Here is a 20,352-nt window from a genome sequence, read left to right on the forward strand (position 1 = left end):
CGTTGTTTTTTAAATATTTTTTTTGTATATATTAGAACGTAAAAAGATTTAAAGGTTAAGATATTGTAGTTAAATTCAAAATTGTTTTGTCTAGCCAAAAATTTTTCAATCTTTGATGACGGCTTAACGTTCGCAATCGCACGTTTCTATGAGTTACTTATCCGGTGGTTTTTAATTTCTCAAAACATAAAGTGAAGTAAAATTAATTATGAGGGCGTGGAATAATAAGTTTTCAATATAAATGAAAGCAATGAAAAGTAATTTTAAGACTCGTTAATTGATGATCAGTGGGATTCGCTGTTTCGTTTCTGTCAAAAATCTCAACCGTTCCCCTATGTCGTGCTCTGTGGGTTGTTATAGGTTGTTAAGTTATGATCCGGGTTTTTTTAAGAACGAAGAAAATATCTATTGATGGAACAAGGGTTTTACATTTTTGAATCTTCATTATTTTAGAAATAAAAAAGACAGAAAAAATCTGTTGGGAATTATAAATTTTATACTTCGTTTCATAAATAAGTTTATACCAGTCACCAGTTTTTTCTTCATATTGATAACCAAGTCGACTAGATAACTCCGAATATGACATTTGGCAACTAGGTCGTGGGAAAAGTCGACTTTGCAAAACAGCTGTTTGTTGCTTTGATTTAAAATTTAAATATTTAGAAACGGAAGTCGTTCGATTAACACCATTATATTCGAGCTTTTATTTTAAGCCCATGCATTAATTGTATATTAATATTTGTATTCAAATAAGGCGAGTGTATAAATGTTTTAACATTTAATTAAAAACATACAACGTGTATAATCTATAAAAATAATCAAATGCGGTGTGCAAAACAAGATGCACTGTTCGTACTGCGACACGGTCACGGCTACTTTTATTCGGGAAATGGTGATTTGAAAATAATTGTGAGAAGTAACAGGTTAATAACTGGCGATCCCTATTTACGTTTTTACTTGAAGTTTGTTCGTGGAGCGTTGCACCTGTGAAAAATATAAAATGGTAAGGTTACCGGCATTGATTTTGAGAGATATAGTATAGCAAATAAAAATAATAAGAAAATGTTTAAAAATTTAAATATATTGAATGTGAAGAAAAGTATACGTATGCATGCTAACAACCATATACTATAATATGTAGTTATGAAGGTATGTGTAGATGGTCGCAAAATTGTTTCTGGAGATTTAACATTCATTCGACCTCTCCATGCTAATCTTTGAAACCCACTGTGACGTAAATGCGTTTTGCACACAATAGACGGTTTCCAGAAGACCCAAAGAGTATAAAATGAAACTGTGTGCTAGCTAATTGGCAATTGACAGCGATAAAAAATTGTTTTTTATGTTTTAGCTTTTCCCGGAGCACCTACAACTTATATAAACTTAATTGTAACTGTAAAGCAAAGTCAATGAATTCAAATCGTTCATATCTTATCAAAAATGTTCAAATAAAAGGTCATGCTTCTAATAAATTGCAATTTTCCAGTGAGGCATTAATAGATATATTTACATATGTATGTAAACAGATAATATCTCGTACAAAGTAACGTTATATCGTTTATGTCAAAGTTTCTTTGCTTTTGTATAAAGGAAAACATGAAAAGGGGTCAATATCAACCAGTGCCCTACATTTGCTTGCGCCTTAGAAAAGGATTAACTGAGATTGCGTAACAAAAATGAGTGAGAAATGTTTCGAACAAGCAAAGAAAATCCGACACCTCATAATATAATTATTTCCATGAATTAAATTATCAATCTAGGCCCAAGATTATCTGTATAGCCAACTTTAGTTCTCGTTTAATAAACAATTATGTTAAGCTTGGCCCTTTATCTCAGGATGCAAGCTAATAATCAATTCATTATTATATATGATTGGCGAACTGGATATGAAAACATTGTTCCAAGCGTCTAAAAATAAAATATAAACCAAATGCAAAGGCCGAATGAAAAATGCACCCCTTATTACAGTATAATTAGCTCAGCTGTATCTATACTTAGCATAATTTAATTACAAAAATTTCAGAAAACCAAAAAAAATGTTATTTTTTTAGAAACCAGCTCTTTATATTAATATAATAATACAATGATAATACTTAATCTTAATAAAATATATAAGTCTATGTGTGGTTACCATTCTTACGTGAAGATATGTAGTATTTATCTTGATTTAGCATTGTTTATATAACAAATTGATATATGTATGTATATTTTTCTTTAGATCTGTGCATTTATATTTAATATGTACTGTGAAAACACTGCTTGTGTGCGAGTTTACTTAGTATTAAAGTAAAATCGTTGATCAAATAGACGCCACAAATAACTAATATACAATTTAAATCCAACTTTTTTTTTAGGCTGAACCAATTCGAGTTGTGGTGACGGGGGCTGCTGGCCAAATCGCCTACTCCCTGCTGTACATGATCGCGCGCGGCGAGGTGTTCGGCAAGGACCAGCCCATCGTATTGCACCTGCTCGACATCCCGCCCATGGTCGGTGTCCTCGAGGGCGTGGTCATGGAGCTGGCCGACTGTGCATTGCCTCTGCTAGTCGAGGTGAAGCCCACCACAGACCCAGCTGTTGGATTCAAGGATGTCTCGGCCGCCTTCCTCGTGGGTGCCATGCCCCGTAAAGAGGGAATGGAGCGCAAGGACCTGCTGTCCGCCAACGTAAAGATCTTCAGGACCCAAGGCCAGGCTCTGGATAAGTTTGCCAAGAAGGACGTGAAGGTGCTGGTTGTGGGCAACCCGGCCAACACCAATGCTTTGGTCTGCTCCTCCTATGCGCCTTCTATTCCGCGCGAGAACTTCTCGGCCATGACCCGTCTGGATCAGAATCGCGCCACCTCTCAGATCGCCGCCAAGTTGGGTGTACCCATTTCTGCTGTAAGTAACATCATCATCTGGGGCAACCACTCCTCGACCCAGTATCCCGATGCTGGCCAAGGAAAGGCGACTGTCAATGGTGCAGTGAAGTCCGTGGTGGAGGCGGTGAACGACACCTCATATCTGCAGGGATCCTTCGTCGAGACCGTTCAGAAGCGCGGAGCAGCGGTTATCGCGGCTCGCAAAATGTCGTCGGCCATGTCGGCAGCCAAGGCCGCCTGCGATCACATGCACGACTGGTGGAACGGCACTGCCCCCGGCCAGTTCGTCTCGATGGGCGTTTTCTCCGACGGTAGCTACGACTCGCCCAAGGACGTCATCTTTTCGTTCCCCGTCGAAATCAAGAACAAGCAATGGAAAATCGTCTCCGGCCTGACCCTCAGTGATTTTGCCAAGACTAAGTTAAGCGTTACTGGCAAGGAGCTCCAGGAGGAAAAGGACGAGGCTCTGTCCGTGCTGGATTCGAATGTGTCAAACTTGTAATGCGACATTAAAAATAAATTACTAACTTCATAGTTGTGCATTTAGGAACCAAGTTCATGGCAATAAAAAAAATTTGTAAATAACGCAATGGTTTACTTATGGGAAAATTTAAATTAAAAAGTTGACCAAAAGGAAGTTAGCTTTTGCCAATCGAAGATCATATTTCCTTGAAACTATAACAAATATATAATATTCTCTTAAACGACTATATATCGATTTATATGCGTTTATGATAAAAACTAAGAAAGTTATCTCGGTCTAACGATACATTCTCCTAACGTTCCTATGGTAGTCGTTCATTTAAAAAAAAATGTTAAGTGTTCTTTTAAATTCGCAAAAAATTTGATTTCTTTAATTATTTGAAAAACGTCTAAGTTATGTAGATTTACTATTATTTCTAACTCATTTTTTCTATGACAACTATATAATATAACATTTGTAGATATAGAAGTATGTTTGCACATGTTTAAAAACAACGAAATATTAAAGTTTCATCTAAATAGTTTTAAAGATATTTGGCTTAGAAACGGAAGGACAGCGGACACGGATAGATCTCCTGGACTTCTGATGGTGATCAAGAATATTTATGCTACTTACACAAGTACATTTGTTGGTCCGAAAAAATCCACTTTATTGCATTGCTAACTTTTGTCTAAAATTAGTATATCTTCAGCATGGGTATTAAAGAAAAGGCACCAAACTTCTATTCATTAGTAATTGTAATTTCATACTAGGTGGACTTTTTGAACACTCGGCCATTGACTATGCATATTTAAGTTTCTTAAACTACACCTAATACTAATAAATTATTTCTCAACCCCATATACAAATTCGCAGCTGGGTAAAGTTATGAAATATCTGTTAAAGCTGATCAAGATTGAAAATACTTTCTAAAATTGCAGATGTCATTTTAATAATACCTGATAATCAGTTCATTGGATTTCTTTATGAAATTTTTAGTAAAGTACAAAGAGTTAAGATCACACGTTCAGAAAATTAACTTTTAATTTAATAATTAAATTATTGTGTGTGTAAGGGATATCCATATATAGGCGCGGCACGTCCAAACTTTGTTGTAGTGTTCCCGATGCACTGACTTCTCCCTCGTTCTTAAAATAATATTGAAAACGATTTTAATTTTCTCATTTGCCTTTTAAGACATATAAACAAATATTTTAGAGTAATTCTGCAGTATTTTTAAAGGATTGTCAAAAAGTTGCAAATATGGTAAAAAAAAAATGCTCTACAAAGTTAAATAGCTTGATATTAATAATATTTACTGTTAGAATTACAAAAATTTGTCTCCTGGATTTATATTAAAATTTTAGAAAGGGTGCCACCAGATTGAAGTAACATTTCAAACGTGAATAAAGTAGACATACAAAATTTGCCATTACCTAAGTCCAGTTGAAATTGTCGCGATAGTTTATTTATCAAATTAAAGTACGTACGAGAAATTCGGAATCAGTTCTCTTAAATTAACGAGAAAGTAATTAAAAAAGTAACATAATTTAAGCCAATAACCTTTGTAAATGGCTAATTTCTTGAAGCTGCACGAGGTATGACGTGTTTGATTGAAAACGTTAATTTAAGAAAAAACCCGTTTAGTGTTACGAATATCCTTTAACGCACAATAACCGGGAACCATACCTCAAATGGATTACGAATCAAAAATTAAATTTTCTTTCTCAAATTGAGATACACGTAAATGTATTATTTTCTAAGCCAGGAGAACCATTAACTGAGTAGGAAATAAATAAGATATTTTAAAAAGTTAAAAAACAAATTTATGATTTTAAAATGTGTTAAAGATTAAATATTAACTGTGCTGTTGAGAAGTGCATTCCCCTACCTTTCCATCAGTGTCTAATTCTTTTTGTTCGGACTATTTTAATCAAAGCTGCAGACGTAATTATATGTGGCAGATGGTCCCAGAAATCTATCCAGAATTCGCAACATTTTATGCCAGATTGAAGCCTTAGTCAATAACCAATAAATCGACATCTCAACCATATATTATCAGGTATAAACATTAATTATACCATTTATTCATAACGAAATCATGAAGTCAAGAAGTCTAAAAATTGTACAGATAGTTCATGAAATATGTAAGCGGTGTAAAATATACGAAAGCTAAAAAATAATCGGGCAAAGATAGTCTGAAAAACGTTATATATACGAATTCAGTGCCTTAAAGAGTCTGTTGTTGAGTTTTAGCGTTGTCGCTGTAAAACAAAATACACATCCATTTTAAACAATTGGGGAATTACATTGGCTTCACTCTTCAATTTCCGTTAAGATTATAATGGCATCATTTTTTAAATTTCGGTTGCCCTACCCTAGCGAAAATTTAATTAATTAAATTATACAACACGTGAACGTGTCTCTTTGAAGCCTTAAGATACTACAACAATTACCAGCTAATCTTAGATAACGATTAATTCCGTGGTTACCGTTATGTGCAAATTTTCTCTGTAATCACACAAGAAGAACATTGTAACGCAATATAAAATATTAATATGGACATATTTATTCCTTAGCTCTCGGGAATATATAGAAGTAAGTCTATGTGTTGTGTTTTTTTTATTATAAAACTATTTTCACTTAATTATGTCGTTATGTATGCATGTATTTGTATATAAAAAATATGGCTACGGTGATATCGCACAAAATAAAACAAGTAATTATTAAATCAAACATTCTAAAAAACGAAAAAGATCTTCCCAGGTTAAACGTAATGGAACAGCTATATACAATCGTTTAAAAAAGAGCAATTTTGTGTGTGTGTGTGAATTGGCAATCATTTGGGCGTTTGTTTTCGTTTTTCTCATTTACTTTTCTTGTGTGTTAAAAGTGTTGTACATTTTGTAGGGGTTGTGGTTGCAATTTGGGAGGACGACAACGCCATAACATATTGCTTAAAACCTGATTCTCCAGTTCCAAGTGATCTGAGTACTTGGCCGCGGAGCCTTCAATACATTCGGTTTTTATGGAAGAGAGGGACGACGACGATTTCCAGAAGGGGTTCCTGGGTGGTGCATGCTATTGCGGAAGCTGGGCGTGTCCGAGCTGTGGTTGTTGCTGCTGCTGCTGCAAGTGGGGTGGCAGGCCGCTGTTGGCCTGGTTGACGGGTAGGGATATAGTCATGGTGCTGATGGTCTGCGACGACGGTGGCACTAGTTGCGCTGGCTGGCTGTGGTAACTGCCTCCGGGCGTGCCGCCGACCTGCTGCGGCTGCGGTATCATGTGATGCTGGGCACTTAACTTGGGGCCATCCTCGGCCTTTTCCTCCTCGCGCCGCTTCAGGCACGCGGCCTTAGGATTCAGGTTGCGCTCGCGCACCTGCTGCTCCAGGGTCATGATCACCTCAACGGCCATATTCAGGATGCCCAACTTCGTCTGTGGCTTGTCGGACTTCAGATGGGTCATGCACATGCGACCCAGCTCTTTTAGTGCCTCGTTGATATCTCGAATGCGAATCCGTTCACGGGCGTTGTTCGCCTGCCGCCGCTCCTTCTCGCGAATTGCTTTCACCGCTGGCTCGGCGTCGTCATCCTCATCCGCCGATGAACAGTAGCGCCGTGGTCTTTTCGATCCTTTCGAACCTTGCGAGAGCTGCTGCATACCGGAATTTGACGACTCAATGGAGCTAGTGGGCTTCGTGTCCGAAATGTCAAGGCTGGTCAAACTCGACGTAGTGGACACTCCCGCCGGAACTGAATTGCTGATGGCCGTGTGCTCTTTCCGCTTTTTTGTCTGCTTGGTCAAGGACGTGGACGCACTGCGATCGAGTTTCAGGCTGGTCAGGCTTCCTGCCCCGCCCACCGATTGGCCGGATGTGCCTGCGGCGGCAGCGCCCAAGGCCAACACCTCGTGCACCAGAGCCGCATTTGCAGAGCCTGCGTTTCCGCTGCTTCCTAGATGCGATGGCGAGTTGGGCACAAACGAGGACAATGCATCAATGTTGTCTATCGAGGCCAATGATTGATTCACGCCGGCCAGCATCTCGGGCTCGCAGTGGTTCCTCAGTACGTTCAGGGCGTCGTCCAGTCGCTCCTCCATGCGCACACCCTGAAATACCGAGGCCATGGTGTGCAGACTGGACACAGGACCCATTTCGCTGGAATAGCTTGAACTGGGTCCGCCATTTAGCACTGAGTGGCCCCAACCAGCGGCGCCGGAAACGGACGGCTCTCCGCCACCAACCACAGACTGGGTCAGCGGCGGCGGCGAGTTGACGGGTGTGGAGGGGTTCGAGCCGAAACTACTAATACTTTGATCCGCCGGCATGTACATCTGTTGCCGCAGGGCCGCTGCCGAAGAATTTCCAGCTCCGGCCACTTTTACACTGGCCCCGGCACCACTGAACGCATCCGAACTCTGCACGGCAGGACTGTTCTGCTGACTGTGGTGGGGGTGTGGATGAGGGTGGCCATGAGGCAGGGCGTGCGGGAGCGGGAGTGTGTGGGAATGTGCGTGCGGCGTGTGGTTGAGCGAGTGATGGCCAAGCGGTCCAGCCGTGGACAGTGCACCGTGCTGTGCTTGTACTGTGTGGTTGTGGCCCTGCGGCGAGTTGAACACGGCTGGGGGATTGACATTAACGTTTACTGGTGCCTGCTGCCCAGTGCCAGGTCCTCCGATGCCGCCGGAGGTGGCACGAAAAGAGCTCATAGGCGGCAGGGCTGTGGACACCGGGCAGTGCATGCCGTCGGCGCTGACGCCGCCACCCATGCCGAGTCCGTCCGCCTGGTGCACCTGCTGCTGATCCATGGAGTGCCCCGAGAGCGGACCGCTGTTCTGGTACGGCGTCTGACCCATGTAGCTATTGGCGCTGCCCATCTGCGTCTGACACCATGCCCCTCCGCTGCCGGCGGCGGCGGAATCAAAATACTGATCGACGGTCGAGGCGTTGGCATATCGGTTATTCCCGCCGTTGGCGGCATCGTGCATCGAGTTAAAGTCACTGGGGTACATGCCGTTCTCCACACCCAGGCTGCCGTACGGCGAGTGGTAGCCCCCGCCACCGCCGCGATCCGCTCCGACCGTCCCCGTGGGCTGTTTGTTTGCTATTTTGTTGAAGCAGTTCTGGAACACTTCATACAAGTGCATCGGCTCGTCGTCACTGGTCGCCATTTCAGCAATAGATCTGCAAAGCAACAAAGGATCATTAGTTTATAAAGCACTGTGTCTTGGTTATTTCCTAGCATAGAGTCAAAATATAAGTCGATGCTTAGTAACTTAGTTAATTACCTTTCCGAAATAGATTTCTAAAGGACTATCGCCAATTTTAATAATTAATTTAGCCCAGCACTATTAAAAAATCCAATCCATCACAGCAAAGTGGTTAAAGCTAATAGAGATTAGATGCAAAATGAATGATTTTTTAAAATGTATTCCCGTTAAACATATTTGAATTGATTCGACAACTTTTACGTTGAAATGAATGACTTCAATTGGTCTCTTGGATATTTAGAGTGACAGAAACATTTAATTAACTAAAAAAACGGTTTTATTTTACTATCGAAAAAGATAAAAATAATTGCCTCCTGAAATATCAAAATAAAAGAGCTTTTTCTATAATAATAATAATAATAATAAAACCTATAGATTTATATTAAAATAAATAAATAAATGATAAATGGTTTGAAACGATCAAATTATACCAGAACAGGCATTCCATTTTATAGTATATACAGTACTATATACCCAACCGACTTGAAAACCCATATAATATCCAACCGATTTCTGGAAGATCCCGGATTGAAATACTTTAGCAATACTATTTACCCTTAAAATAGAGAAATTTTAACTCAAAAAAAAATAGGCTGCTTTTTGTAACATTTTTTTTCAAGACAAAGACCCACTATTGACAAATCTGACTCTCAACTATTTAATATTATTTTAATGCAACAGGTAAAATGCAAGCTAGGCGAAATCCGTACTAGACGCAGAACTATTTCGAAATAACAAAATTATGAATATCATTCTTCACGGTGTCGAAAAATATACGGATATTTCCAAAGGGTCTGGTTTACCCTATTACCCTACAGCCTGCAATAAATTGATGACCCATAATTAACTAATCTAGAAGGTATGAAAATGCCTATTTTATATTCGTACAGTAGAATAACATGAGTTTAAACAATGCAATCCGGCAATAGTTCCTTGATAACTTCTGCCATGAAAACTCAATACAAAATGTTCCCAAGATAAGTAAATTATTTTGGTAGACTAGTTCGTTATTATCTGATAAAGATGTATTTAATCAACTTAACGACTCTTAATATAACATAATAAAAGAATATTCCTAAAAGTAGCGTAAATTTAAATACAGACCAAATAGTGGGCGTGGCAAAAATGATGGAACAAGCCCTACCTGCAAACTATGTAGATTGGGTAAACTAGAAACATGTAATAATTTCTAGTTCGTTAAGCATCGGTAGAAATAAAAATGGGTAAGAAATAAATCCACTTCTCGCTAAATTTATTTGAAAAACATGTATTACCTTTATGGTTTTAAAGAAGTTAAACTCGAACCTGACCTTACTTTACTTGCCTAAGACTAAGATTGATTCTAAATTGAACCCAACACAAACCATTATTTTACATGGTTAAACGAAACTATTTAGATACCCATAATTACTTGCTTACAAAACTCACAAACAAAATTAAACTTAAAAAACATACACATTTACATATTATTAAAATTGTTATACACCTGATTCACAACATTTTTTTTTATGAACACATGTACACGATACTTACATGAAATATACACGTACATGATATTTTAAAAGAGTGAATTGATTGCATCAATATAAAATGTAAAAAAATCTTCACAAACGAAATGCACACACTTGAAGAGTGAAGTTAATTCATACGATTTTACACCTATTTACTTATTTATACATAAGTCGTTACTTTGTTTACGAGCATTTGACCATATACATACATACATGTGTATGTATGCAGAATCATGAAAATGGTATCCACATACATTAAAGTGGAAATAATTCGTACATAGCTTTGTATATTTATTGGTATATATACACATTCAACAAATAAACGTATGCAAATACAAAAAGGGCAAGCCAAAGCTATAAAACATACCCTAGACCTATTTAAAATACATTTTGTAAAAAGTACTCACCCTAATATCCACTGTTAATTCTATGTATGCAATTCCTTTTGTTGCAACGAGTGTTGACGTCGAGCCACAGCCTATGTATTACATATACATATCTTTTTTGTATTAATACCAAGAATCTTTATATATTCTGTAGCGATTGGTAAATTTACCCAAGTTTTTTTTATAATGTCGTCCAGTCAACTTCAACTAGTAAGATTATGCGTTTTATATTAAAATGCACAGTTAAAATAAACCGTTTTGTGATAAACTTTTATTTTACACATTGTAAGTATGCATGACACTTTTATTAATTATTTTATTTCACTGCGTTTTTGCGAATTTAAACTATAAGTAAAAAATTCTTTATTTATCATTCAGCTCGTTTTAATTTTCGTGTGCTCGGGATCGCCATCTTTGTTCTCTTCGTGCGTCATCTGTAGCGTTGCCATTCGATAAGAATCGATAAGCCTTTCGATATATGATTTTCCACCTTACTCTAAAAATGCAAAGTGCCGTTTCCACTGTGGACGGGATTTTAGACTCGCTTATGGTCATACATAAATGATATAATTTTGTATATCTATTTATTATATTGATATTAAGATCTGCTTTGTTAATCTTTGAAACTCATTTTTATGCTTTGGGGTCGAAATAAACATACAGGTTACCACACCAATTGATTTATTAAAGTTTTTGGTGCATTGATTAGTATACTTTGATACCTTTTTGATCATACTCCAATTAACAAAAAAATTTCTCTACTTTAACTTAGAATTGGTAATTGTCAAAAGGAATAAAATTGTGATTTACGGTGAATTGTGAACATACATATATTATATGTAATAAATATTTTTGTCTCAATTAACTCAAACTGAGCAGTTAAATCTGTTTTAACGAAAACGCGTGTAATGTAAGCTTTATGATAATTCAGTTTGATTTTAAAGTTTCGATTTTTAAATGTAAAGACATGTTGGCCCTTGTTTAGACCTTGCATTTTGACTAAGCCGACATGACTAATAATCTAAATATTGCTTATATATTAAAGGTAAAAACATTTCTTTGAACAAATAAAAAATACTTTGAAAGGTACAGAGCTAATTTTGATTACAATCAGCTGTTCTTCGTTTTGATTTTTTTTGCTGTTGTACGTCAGCCATTAATAGGCCTCCATTTCGAATTCTGCTTTGTGCCTGGAATTATTGTATCATATTTAAAATAAATCTCTGTTATTTTGCACACTTTAATAACCTTGAACCATTTTAATACAAACACCACTAGCACAGCTGTTTTAAGTGAACACAACACAAAGAACAGCTGTTCACTACTTCAGTTTAGAAAGCTAGCCTAATGTTGACGGAATAATCGAGTTAAGCAGTCGATAGGAAAAGTAGAGTTTGTGTGGAGAGCACGTTACTGAAGTATAAAAGATGTATCGATGTTTTTAATGGCGCCACCTATTGGAAGGCAGATGCATTGACTAGGTATATATTTCACTGACACCATATAGAAGTGATAGTACTTTTCGAAGAATCGTGTAAAATGTATCTCGAGCAAACAATCAATAAGTTCGATTTTAAACTTGGTACACATTAGCCGAATCAATGATGAAACCAGCTTATGGTGACAGTTGTCTATCGCCCAGCAATGTCCACAAGTTGAACATTTTTTTAAATATCAGAAAGCGTTTAACTGGAATTCTCAAGGGCATTGCGAGAAGGGGTCTACATAACTAAACGATTATATACCTTGCAAAACGCTGTATCGAAGCACAAGAAAACTATTTGGAATATAAAAAATAACTTGTTAAATATTACGTTTTTGGGGTTTTTTCAGTTAAAACCCGATCTTAAATATGTATATATTAAGCTTTTAAGAGCAGATGTGAAAATGTTAACACAAATTTGAAAAATTTATTGCCCTATTAATAGTTTATTGCAAATTTAGCTCCATCGATAATGTGCGTAGGCGCGGTTGCTTTCGCACTGCCTGTGCAAATCGTCTTTCCGCTTGACGACTCTTCCTTGTCCGTGGGCAGCGTCCAGAATCTCCCAGGCCAGTTTCTCCGGCAGGGACACTTTGCGCTCCTTTTCGCGGGCTGCATCCAAGAGCCACTTCATGGCCAGGAAATAAGATCGTCTTGTGGTAATGGGAACAGGAACTTGGTAGGTAACTCCACCTCTTTTTATGGCAGTTACTTGAAGTAGGGGTCTGCAATTTTCAACCGCCTGTTTCAAAAGCGTTTCGGCATTGGTATTGATTGCATTCTTCTCCCCTTTAGCTAGATTCATGTGCTCCGTCTGCGTGCGCTTGATTAATTCGAACGTCTTTGACAGAAGTGTTCTGGCCAGGGCACTATTCCCTTTCTTCGTTATATAATTGATCATTTTTTCTTTTGTATCATCATGAAAGACTGTATCAGAAGATTTGTTGACTGCCGCCTTGATTGGAACATGGTAGAGCTTTGATAATTCGGTCTTTTGTTCATTCTGTTTATCTTTTTGTACAATAGGTTCAACGTATTGTGTAGGATAGACTGACATCAGTCGAAGGGAACTAATATAAACAAAAGACGGGTTTGATTAATTCTTGTTTGTACAGACACTGAAGAATAGCAGAAATTACCTGTACTTTGATGTTTTCCCTGCAATTATACTCAGAAACGACATCTTTGCATTTTTTTTATCACCAAAAGGTATAAATTTTATTAAAATTTGCTATGTATATTTGAGACAGCATGTAAGTACATCAATATAGCGTCACAGGCATGATTATTTTTGAAACGAATGAAAATTGAAACGATTAACTGCTAAAAAATATTCCACAGAATATCGATTTATTAACCGATTTTATTCTGACTACTGATATTATTATTCTGAGTCCGCTGGAATTCTTTTTATTCGTATGGGTAAACAAAAATAAATAGCTGCAACGCGTTAAAGGAGTATTACTTTGTTGTCAAAAAAACTGCCACTCTTTTTCTATTTCCGGCTTTTGGGAGCAGCTGTCCTGCATTTGAACCAACAAGATTTTGCTGCGGGTCTTGGGGTTAAAAGAATTTTATAAAATAATTTCAATATTTGAAGTTTTACTAAAATCTGCTTAAATCAAACTCAGTTGGAATGATCTATTTAATAATTTTAACTAAATATTCAAATGTTTTTCTTATTAAATCTCACTTGATACGCTGGTGTCCTTTCTTCGGATAAAAATTAAGCTTAAATAAATTTTCGAAAATTAAAATATGAAAAACAAAAGTTTAAATTGCTGCGTTCTTAACTCAGGTTTCAGTATATTTTATAAATTAAAATTTTTAAACAAAATTTAAATGTAATTATTAACAGGCCACACGGGCCTAGTTTTTTTCTCACGTTCCAAATGATAAAAAAAATGACAACTTAGCTCCCCCTGCTATTCCACATTGTACAGTCTGGCAATATTATAACATATACGTCAAAAACGCGCTAATTTAAAAGTCTGTGGCTTGCAAATAGTTTTACAAATAATGGAGGATTTTGAAAAAATTGAAAAGATTGGCGAGGGCACATATGGCGTCGTGTACAAAGGTCGCAATCGCCTTACGGGCCAAATTGTGGCAATGAAGAAAATTCGCTTGGAGTCGGACGACGAAGGCGTTCCTTCGACAGCAATAAGGTAAATGGACCCGGCTTAGATGCCAAAGCCTCACATTGCATTAGACACATCCTACAATTTATTTAAAGTTAATATTAGAAACTAGTTATCAACATAAAACATATGGCTAATATCGCCGCTGGTTCTTCAACCTAGTATGGGTTTCCATACACCCCGCTCATAATTGTACTATGTAAACTCTAGCATAACTACCGGACAAGCATATGTACATAAGATGAGCGTACATCATACATATGTCTGGATGTGTGTTCATTATACTTTCTATGCGGACATGTTACATATGTGTGTATATTATTTCATATACACAGCCTTTTTGCCTTTATTACATTAAACTTTAAAAAGTGTTTATTTTATGTAAGAGCTTAAAGTTTTTTTTTTCAAGATTTTCGCATATTAAGATCTTTTTGATAAATAAATCGATTCTCATATTTATATATCCTATACTTTTCCTATAGGGAAATTTCGTTGCTCAAGGAGTTGAAACATAAAAACATTGTCTGTTTGGAAGATGTTTTAATGGAGGAGAATCGCATATACTTGATCTTTGAATTCCTATCGATGGATCTCAAAAAATACATGGACTCGCTGCCAGTTGATAAGCATATGGAGAGTGAATTGGTTCGAAGCTATTTGTACCAAATAACCAGCGCCATTCTATTCTGCCATCGTCGCAGAGTTCTTCACCGCGATCTGAAGCCCCAGAATTTGCTGATCGACAAGAATGGCCTTATTAAAGTTGCAGACTTTGGTCTTGGCCGATCCTTTGGCATTCCAGTGCGAATTTATACCCACGAGATTGTGACTTTGTGGTACAGGGCTCCGGAGGTGCTTTTGGGGTCACCCCGATATTCCTGTCCCGTCGATATCTGGTCTATTGGGTGTATATTTGCAGAAATGGCAACGAGAAAGCCTCTATTTCAGGGAGACTCGGAAATCGATCAGTTATTCAGAATGTTCAGGTAACTACAAGCGATATCTTTTACTTTTTAGTTGATAAAAACACTATTTGGTGGCAGAATTCTCAAAACACCCACCGAGGATATTTGGCCAGGGGTTACATCGCTTCCCGACTACAAGAACACTTTTCCATGCTGGTCCACCAACCAGTTGACCAACCAGTTGAAGAATCTCGATGCCAACGGCGTTAATCTCATTCAAAGTATGTTAATCTATGATCCGGTTCATCGCATTTCCGCCAAGGATATTTTGGAACACCCATATTTCCATGGCTTTCAATCGGGCTTAGTTCGAAATTAACGTTTGACTCTATTTACATTTATAAACAAGAAAACTGGAAATTTTAACTAAAGCAAAGTAGCTGTAAAATAAAAATAAGGGTGTAAAACAAACTGAGTTTGGTTAATTTATGAACTTGGGTTCCAGTTGTCTACAATTTTTGGTGGTTTGGCATTCTGATTTATCTCAACAAAGATGACTATAGATGGTAAGTTACTTTTATTTTTATAAGTGCTTTAATTTTTCAACCTCTACTATTTAAACAATTTTATGCTTTGGTATTATTTCCTATAATAAATCATTTAATTTAGTTTTATTTTCGTTATAATATCACTCGGTACAGGCGTAGTCCCATAATTTTTTGGAGGAATTTTAATTCCATTTTCGATCCTTGGTTCTATAAAATAATATGCTCAGTACTTTACGTGATTTTAATTTATTAAAAGTTTTGTGTGACACAAGAAGGCTGCAGTTTTTTTTGTATACTAATTTATATTTTTTGTGTACTTATTTTGAAACGGTTACATTTGAGTTAGATTCGTTGATTCAGACAGAAGGAAAAATAAGTCGATCGAGGGACAGAATGTTATATTGAATGATTGTTTTTGACGCAAGCTTAGCAAGCTCCTGTCAGGCTTAATTATACCCGTTACTCGTAGAGTTCGTGCAAAAGTATGTAACAGGTAGAAGGAAGCGTTTCCGACCCTATAAAGTATATATATTCTTGTTCAGGATCACTAGCCGAGTTGATCTAGCCATGTCCGTCTGTCCGTCTGTCTGTCTGTCCGTATGAACGCTGAGATCTCGGAAACTATAAAAGCTAGAAGATTGGCATTTTGCATGTATTTGTTTCAAAATAGTGCCACGCCCCCTCTGACGCCCACAAGTCACAAGCTGTGGACACAGTTTTGATGCTATTATGAAAATTTTAATTGATATGTATTTGTTTCGTCAATACCTTTCGATTGGCCCAATAAAAGTTTGCCACGCCCACTCTAACGCCCAAAAACCCATTAACGCTTAAGCCTGGCTAGCGCCTACATTTCCGCCTTTTCAATAGCGCCATCTAACGGATGACTTTGGAACAGCTGGCCAAGGTGCTAATTCGAGCGGCGAAAAACATACAAGAAGGCATATTTATATTAAGTTGTTAAGCTGAGTAACGGGTATCTAATAGTCGAGGCACTCGACTATAGCGTTCTCTCTTGTTTTTTAATAGGGATGAGAGTGGAGTCAGCTCATTCTTTATTGTTTTTAATTATAACATAATTTTCAAACGAAATTAAATTATGAACCTCCTCATCGAAACTAGAATAAAAACCACGGTCAGGTACACTAACTTAGCAAGGGCCTATCAGGTGTGGAGTCAGCTTATCCCTTTTTGTTTTTAATGATAACTTTAATACCAACTCAAAACTAAAATTAAATATGGAAGTCTTCATTGAAACTTGTCCTATTATAGAGAGCACGGACAGCTACGCTGTCATGGCGTCTAAAGACTCCGAAGCAGCCGCGTCTTTTCATCACGTAGGCGCCGAGGATAGTTGGCACTGCAATTAGCAAAACGACCAGTAGTCCAACCCATATTAGACTTCCGCTTGAACTTTCTACCAAGTGTTCATTTGCCACTCTTAATACTTCCACGCCCTTCAACCTGTCTGGACTTGCGCACTGTACATTTTTAGCCAGAACCTGTGTGGTTTTGTTGACATGATCTATCAAAACGTTGATCAAGTAATCGTTAGAAGCGTCACAAGTCCACGGATTGAATCTAAGGTCAAGCGCTTTGAGTTTATCCCACCGCACAAGTAGAGGTTTTGGCAGAGTCGTCATGTTGCAATTATTCAAGTATACCTACAAATTATATATTTAATACAGCTTAATTGTTGATGCTTTTTCTTAAGTACCTTTTCCAGGGGCGGATAGTCCAAGTATTGGCCTCCAGTTACGTTTTTTGACAAAGCCTCCTCATCAATTTCGTTTAGAAATTTGTTATCAGACAATATCAGTTCGGTCAGACCTAGTAAAAAAGAAATAGTTTCGTTTTCGAAAGTATTAAGAGAATTAAAAGTGAATCTTAACTTTAATACAATTTTTTCTTTAAAGTTAATTTTCTTATGTTCTATTTTAATTTTAAAGATGTATTGTTGATTTAATTACCTAACCATTTTACTTACTTTGTAATTCACTAAATGCTCCAGGTCCTATTTTGTACAACTTTGTCATGAAGGTCATACTCAGATGGTTCAATTTGGTCAAGGGTGGAAATACGCTATTTGAACAAGTTTTTCAATTATAATTTGATCAAAACGTAATGATAAAATCCTTCTTACTTATCTCCAACTAGACTTTCAATGGGGTTTTCATTCAAAACAAGGCTTGTCAAGTTTGTGGCACGTTCCAAGGCCTTTGGCAAATGCTTAAAAAGATTTCCAGCTGCTATCAGGGTATCAAGATCTCGGGGTCCATGAAGAATTGTGCCCGGCAAGTCTTCAATTTCCATATACGAAACATCTAAGGTCTATAAAAAATTAAAAAAATTATACCATTTTTTTTTTTAGAAATATAATAAAGATTTTGCATACCTTCAATGATAATAATCCGGAAATGGCTGTTTCTGAAAGTTGATCAATAAGGTGAAAACTGTTTTTGCAGAGAACTAGCTCCTCAAGATAGCGAATGTGTTCAAACAAATCTGCATCCAAGCTATGCAGATCATTGTAACCCAAATTAAGCGTTTTCAATTTTCCTAGCGGCTCAAAATCATTGACACTATAAGGTCCTTTAAAAACATCCGGTATTAGAACTTTCGAGGTCAATCGGTTATGGGACAAATCGAGGACGGTTAGCTCAGTCAAATTCTGAAAGGCCCCCACAGCAATCGAATCTATTTGGTTGTTTGCCAAGTACAAGTTTTCTACATCGTACTTTGGTAGAATCGAAATGCTAGTTAAGTTGTTGTGCTCTAGGTTGATGGTTTTGAACACAAAATTTCCGTTGGTTAGAACTTCCCATTCCTCGGTAGACAGCCATTCCTGAAGTTTCTCGGAGCAATCGAGTAAACTGTTTTTGAAATCGCAAATGCATTTTTTACAAAGTTTGCTCTGCTTTACATTAGTTTTCTCCTGCAAATAAGGATAGAATTAATAAATATCTTTGTTTTATTTTATTATTAAACTTATACCTTTTTAACATAAAACAAGAAAGGAAAGCTAACTTCGGGCGGAGCCGAAGTTGAAATACCCTTGCAGAATATTCTGCAAATTATGTTCTCCAAAATAATTCATATGATGCATTCTTAATACTCATAAAAAATCCCAACTTCCTAACTTTAAAAACACCAAAGTTATGGCATTTCCGATCAATCAGTTATATGGCAGCTATAAGATATAGTCGTCCGATCCTTATGAAATTTGGTAGGTCGGATTAATTGGCCAAATATATAACCCATAGAAAATCCCAACTTCCTAACTTAACAAACACCAAAGTTATGGCATTTCCGATCAATCAGTTATATAGCAGCTATAAGATATAGTCGGCCGATCCTTATGAAATTTGGTACGTCGGATTGATTGGCCAAATATAATACCCATAGAGAGTCCCAACTTCCTAACTTAACAAACAGCAGAGTTATGGCATTTCCGATCAATCAGTTATATGGCAGCTATAGGATATAGTCGGCCGATCCCGGCCGTTCCGACTTATATACTGCGTGCAAAGGAAAGAAGGGTGGGTGCAAAGTTTCAATTCGATATCTTCAAAACTGAGAGACTAGTTCGCGTAGAAACAGACAGACGGACAGACAGACGGACAGACGGACATGGCTATATCAACTCAGGAGGTGATCCTGATCAAGAATATATATACTTTATAGGGTCGGAGATGTCTCCTTCACTGCGTTGCACACTTTTGACCAAAATTATAATACCCTCTGCAAGGGTATAAAAACGCTTGCTGCCTATAATGCCAAATATAAAAGTTTATCATTAAATTGCACAAACTGGAATTCATTGTGTCGGTTATTTATGGGTTTAATTAGTCTACTCTTTATAATTAATAAAATATTTTAGTTGGTTTTTTGAAAAAACCGATCTTGTTGCCACTGTGCGGTCACCAGACACATACCAAACTTTGCATGGGTCAGAATCTTTCAACAAACGGTTTGCTCTTGAAGTGCTCCATGTAAGCAAAACTCCCACAAATACTAGACTAAACTTCAGTCATTACAAACTCTAAACTTGCATTCACAAAAAAGAAAAGCGTTAAAAATTACACGTTCCCAAATAAATCAACAAAATCTTTGAATACCATTTTAAAAAATTATTTTTATAAGTTAATATGGGCTATCTTTGGACTTTAAAACTTTACCAAACGAGGAATACTTTGATACACGTTACTCGTAGAGTAGAAGCGCGTATATTGTATTCGTTGGAAAGTATGTACCAGGTAGAAGAAAGCGTTTCCGACCCTATAAGGAATCTATGTATATATTCTATTCTTAAGCAATGTGCGTCTGACTTAGTAATCAGTTTGTCGGTTATTTGGCGGAATATGTCAAAACAGCACTACAAATTTATTTGTACGATTACTTTAGATAAATATGACGTCACTGCACATTTGAAAATGTGGTTCCGCTTGTGTGTTTGCACTTCCGGTTCGGCAGATGTCACATCATAACATTTTTGAAATGCCCCAAAAGGCTGAATTTTTTATTTTGTTTTATATTTGTTTATATTTAATTCTTGTTTATATACATTACCTTTGGCGATTCTGGTTTTGCGCTACTAGTTTCGTTTTTCGCCTGACAATTAACGTGGCCCACAACGATGCAAATAATTGTCGCAGCTAAAATAGCTGATCTTGTTAAATTCATATTTAGTAAAATTCTTCCGAAAACGACCAATTTTATGGATTGTTCACCAGCCGATTAAGTGTACATGACTGCCAAGCGCAGAAATCCCTATTCTGGAA

At 37.1% G+C, this 20,352-nt stretch overlaps 5 protein-coding genes across 5 annotated transcripts; 2 read left to right on the forward strand and 3 right to left on the reverse strand.

The window, feature by feature from the left end:
• The first annotated feature begins 895 nt into the window (after window positions 1-895).
• On the forward strand, window positions 896-3,448 carry LOC108043412 (malate dehydrogenase, cytoplasmic). Its single transcript, XM_017122116.2, has 2 exons — window positions 896-1,003; window positions 2,355-3,448. Exons 1-2 carry the CDS (start codon window positions 1,001-1,003, stop codon window positions 3,363-3,365), a joined length of 1,014 nt encoding a protein of 337 aa, XP_016977605.2. The 5' UTR covers window positions 896-1,000; the 3' UTR covers window positions 3,366-3,448.
• A 2,424-nt stretch (window positions 3,449-5,872) lies between these two features.
• Window positions 5,873-10,936, reverse strand: LOC108047985 (protein daughterless). Its single transcript, XM_017128429.2, has 2 exons — window positions 10,516-10,936; window positions 5,873-8,511 (listed from the first exon to the last, which is right to left on the reverse strand). Exon 2 carries the CDS (start codon window positions 8,496-8,498, stop codon window positions 6,408-6,410), a length of 2,091 nt encoding a protein of 696 aa, XP_016983918.1. The 5' UTR covers window positions 8,499-8,511; window positions 10,516-10,936; the 3' UTR covers window positions 5,873-6,407.
• Window positions 10,937-12,304: 1,368 nt separating this feature from the next.
• LOC108047981 (28S ribosomal protein S7, mitochondrial) lies at window positions 12,305-13,252 on the reverse strand. The gene is made up of 2 exons (XM_044459539.1): window positions 13,117-13,252; window positions 12,305-13,047 (listed from the first exon to the last, which is right to left on the reverse strand). Exons 1-2 carry the CDS (start codon window positions 13,158-13,160, stop codon window positions 12,435-12,437), a joined length of 657 nt encoding a protein of 218 aa, XP_044315474.1. The 5' UTR covers window positions 13,161-13,252; the 3' UTR covers window positions 12,305-12,434.
• A 661-nt stretch (window positions 13,253-13,913) lies between these two features.
• On the forward strand, window positions 13,914-15,494 carry LOC108047984 (cyclin-dependent kinase 1). The gene is made up of 3 exons (XM_017128427.2): window positions 13,914-14,145; window positions 14,601-15,104; window positions 15,162-15,494. The coding sequence occupies exons 1-3, from the start codon at window positions 13,997-13,999 to the stop codon at window positions 15,400-15,402; spliced, it is 894 nt and encodes a 297-aa protein (XP_016983916.1). The 5' UTR covers window positions 13,914-13,996; the 3' UTR covers window positions 15,403-15,494.
• A 1,232-nt stretch (window positions 15,495-16,726) lies between these two features.
• Window positions 16,727-20,269, reverse strand: LOC108047983 (insulin-like growth factor-binding protein complex acid labile subunit). Its single transcript, XM_044460081.1, has 6 exons — window positions 20,141-20,269; window positions 17,967-18,506; window positions 17,715-17,902; window positions 17,559-17,653; window positions 17,289-17,401; window positions 16,727-17,235 (listed from the first exon to the last, which is right to left on the reverse strand). The coding sequence occupies exons 1-6, from the start codon at window positions 20,252-20,254 to the stop codon at window positions 16,804-16,806; spliced, it is 1,482 nt and encodes a 493-aa protein (XP_044316016.1). The 5' UTR covers window positions 20,255-20,269; the 3' UTR covers window positions 16,727-16,803.
• Window positions 20,270-20,352: the final 83 nt, after the last annotated feature.

Source organism: Drosophila rhopaloa, unplaced genomic scaffold (assembly GCF_018152115.1).
Source record: "Drosophila rhopaloa isolate 14029-0021.01 unplaced genomic scaffold, ASM1815211v1 contig_2, whole genome shotgun sequence".
Taxonomy (NCBI): Eukaryota; Metazoa; Arthropoda; class Insecta; order Diptera; family Drosophilidae; genus Drosophila; species Drosophila rhopaloa.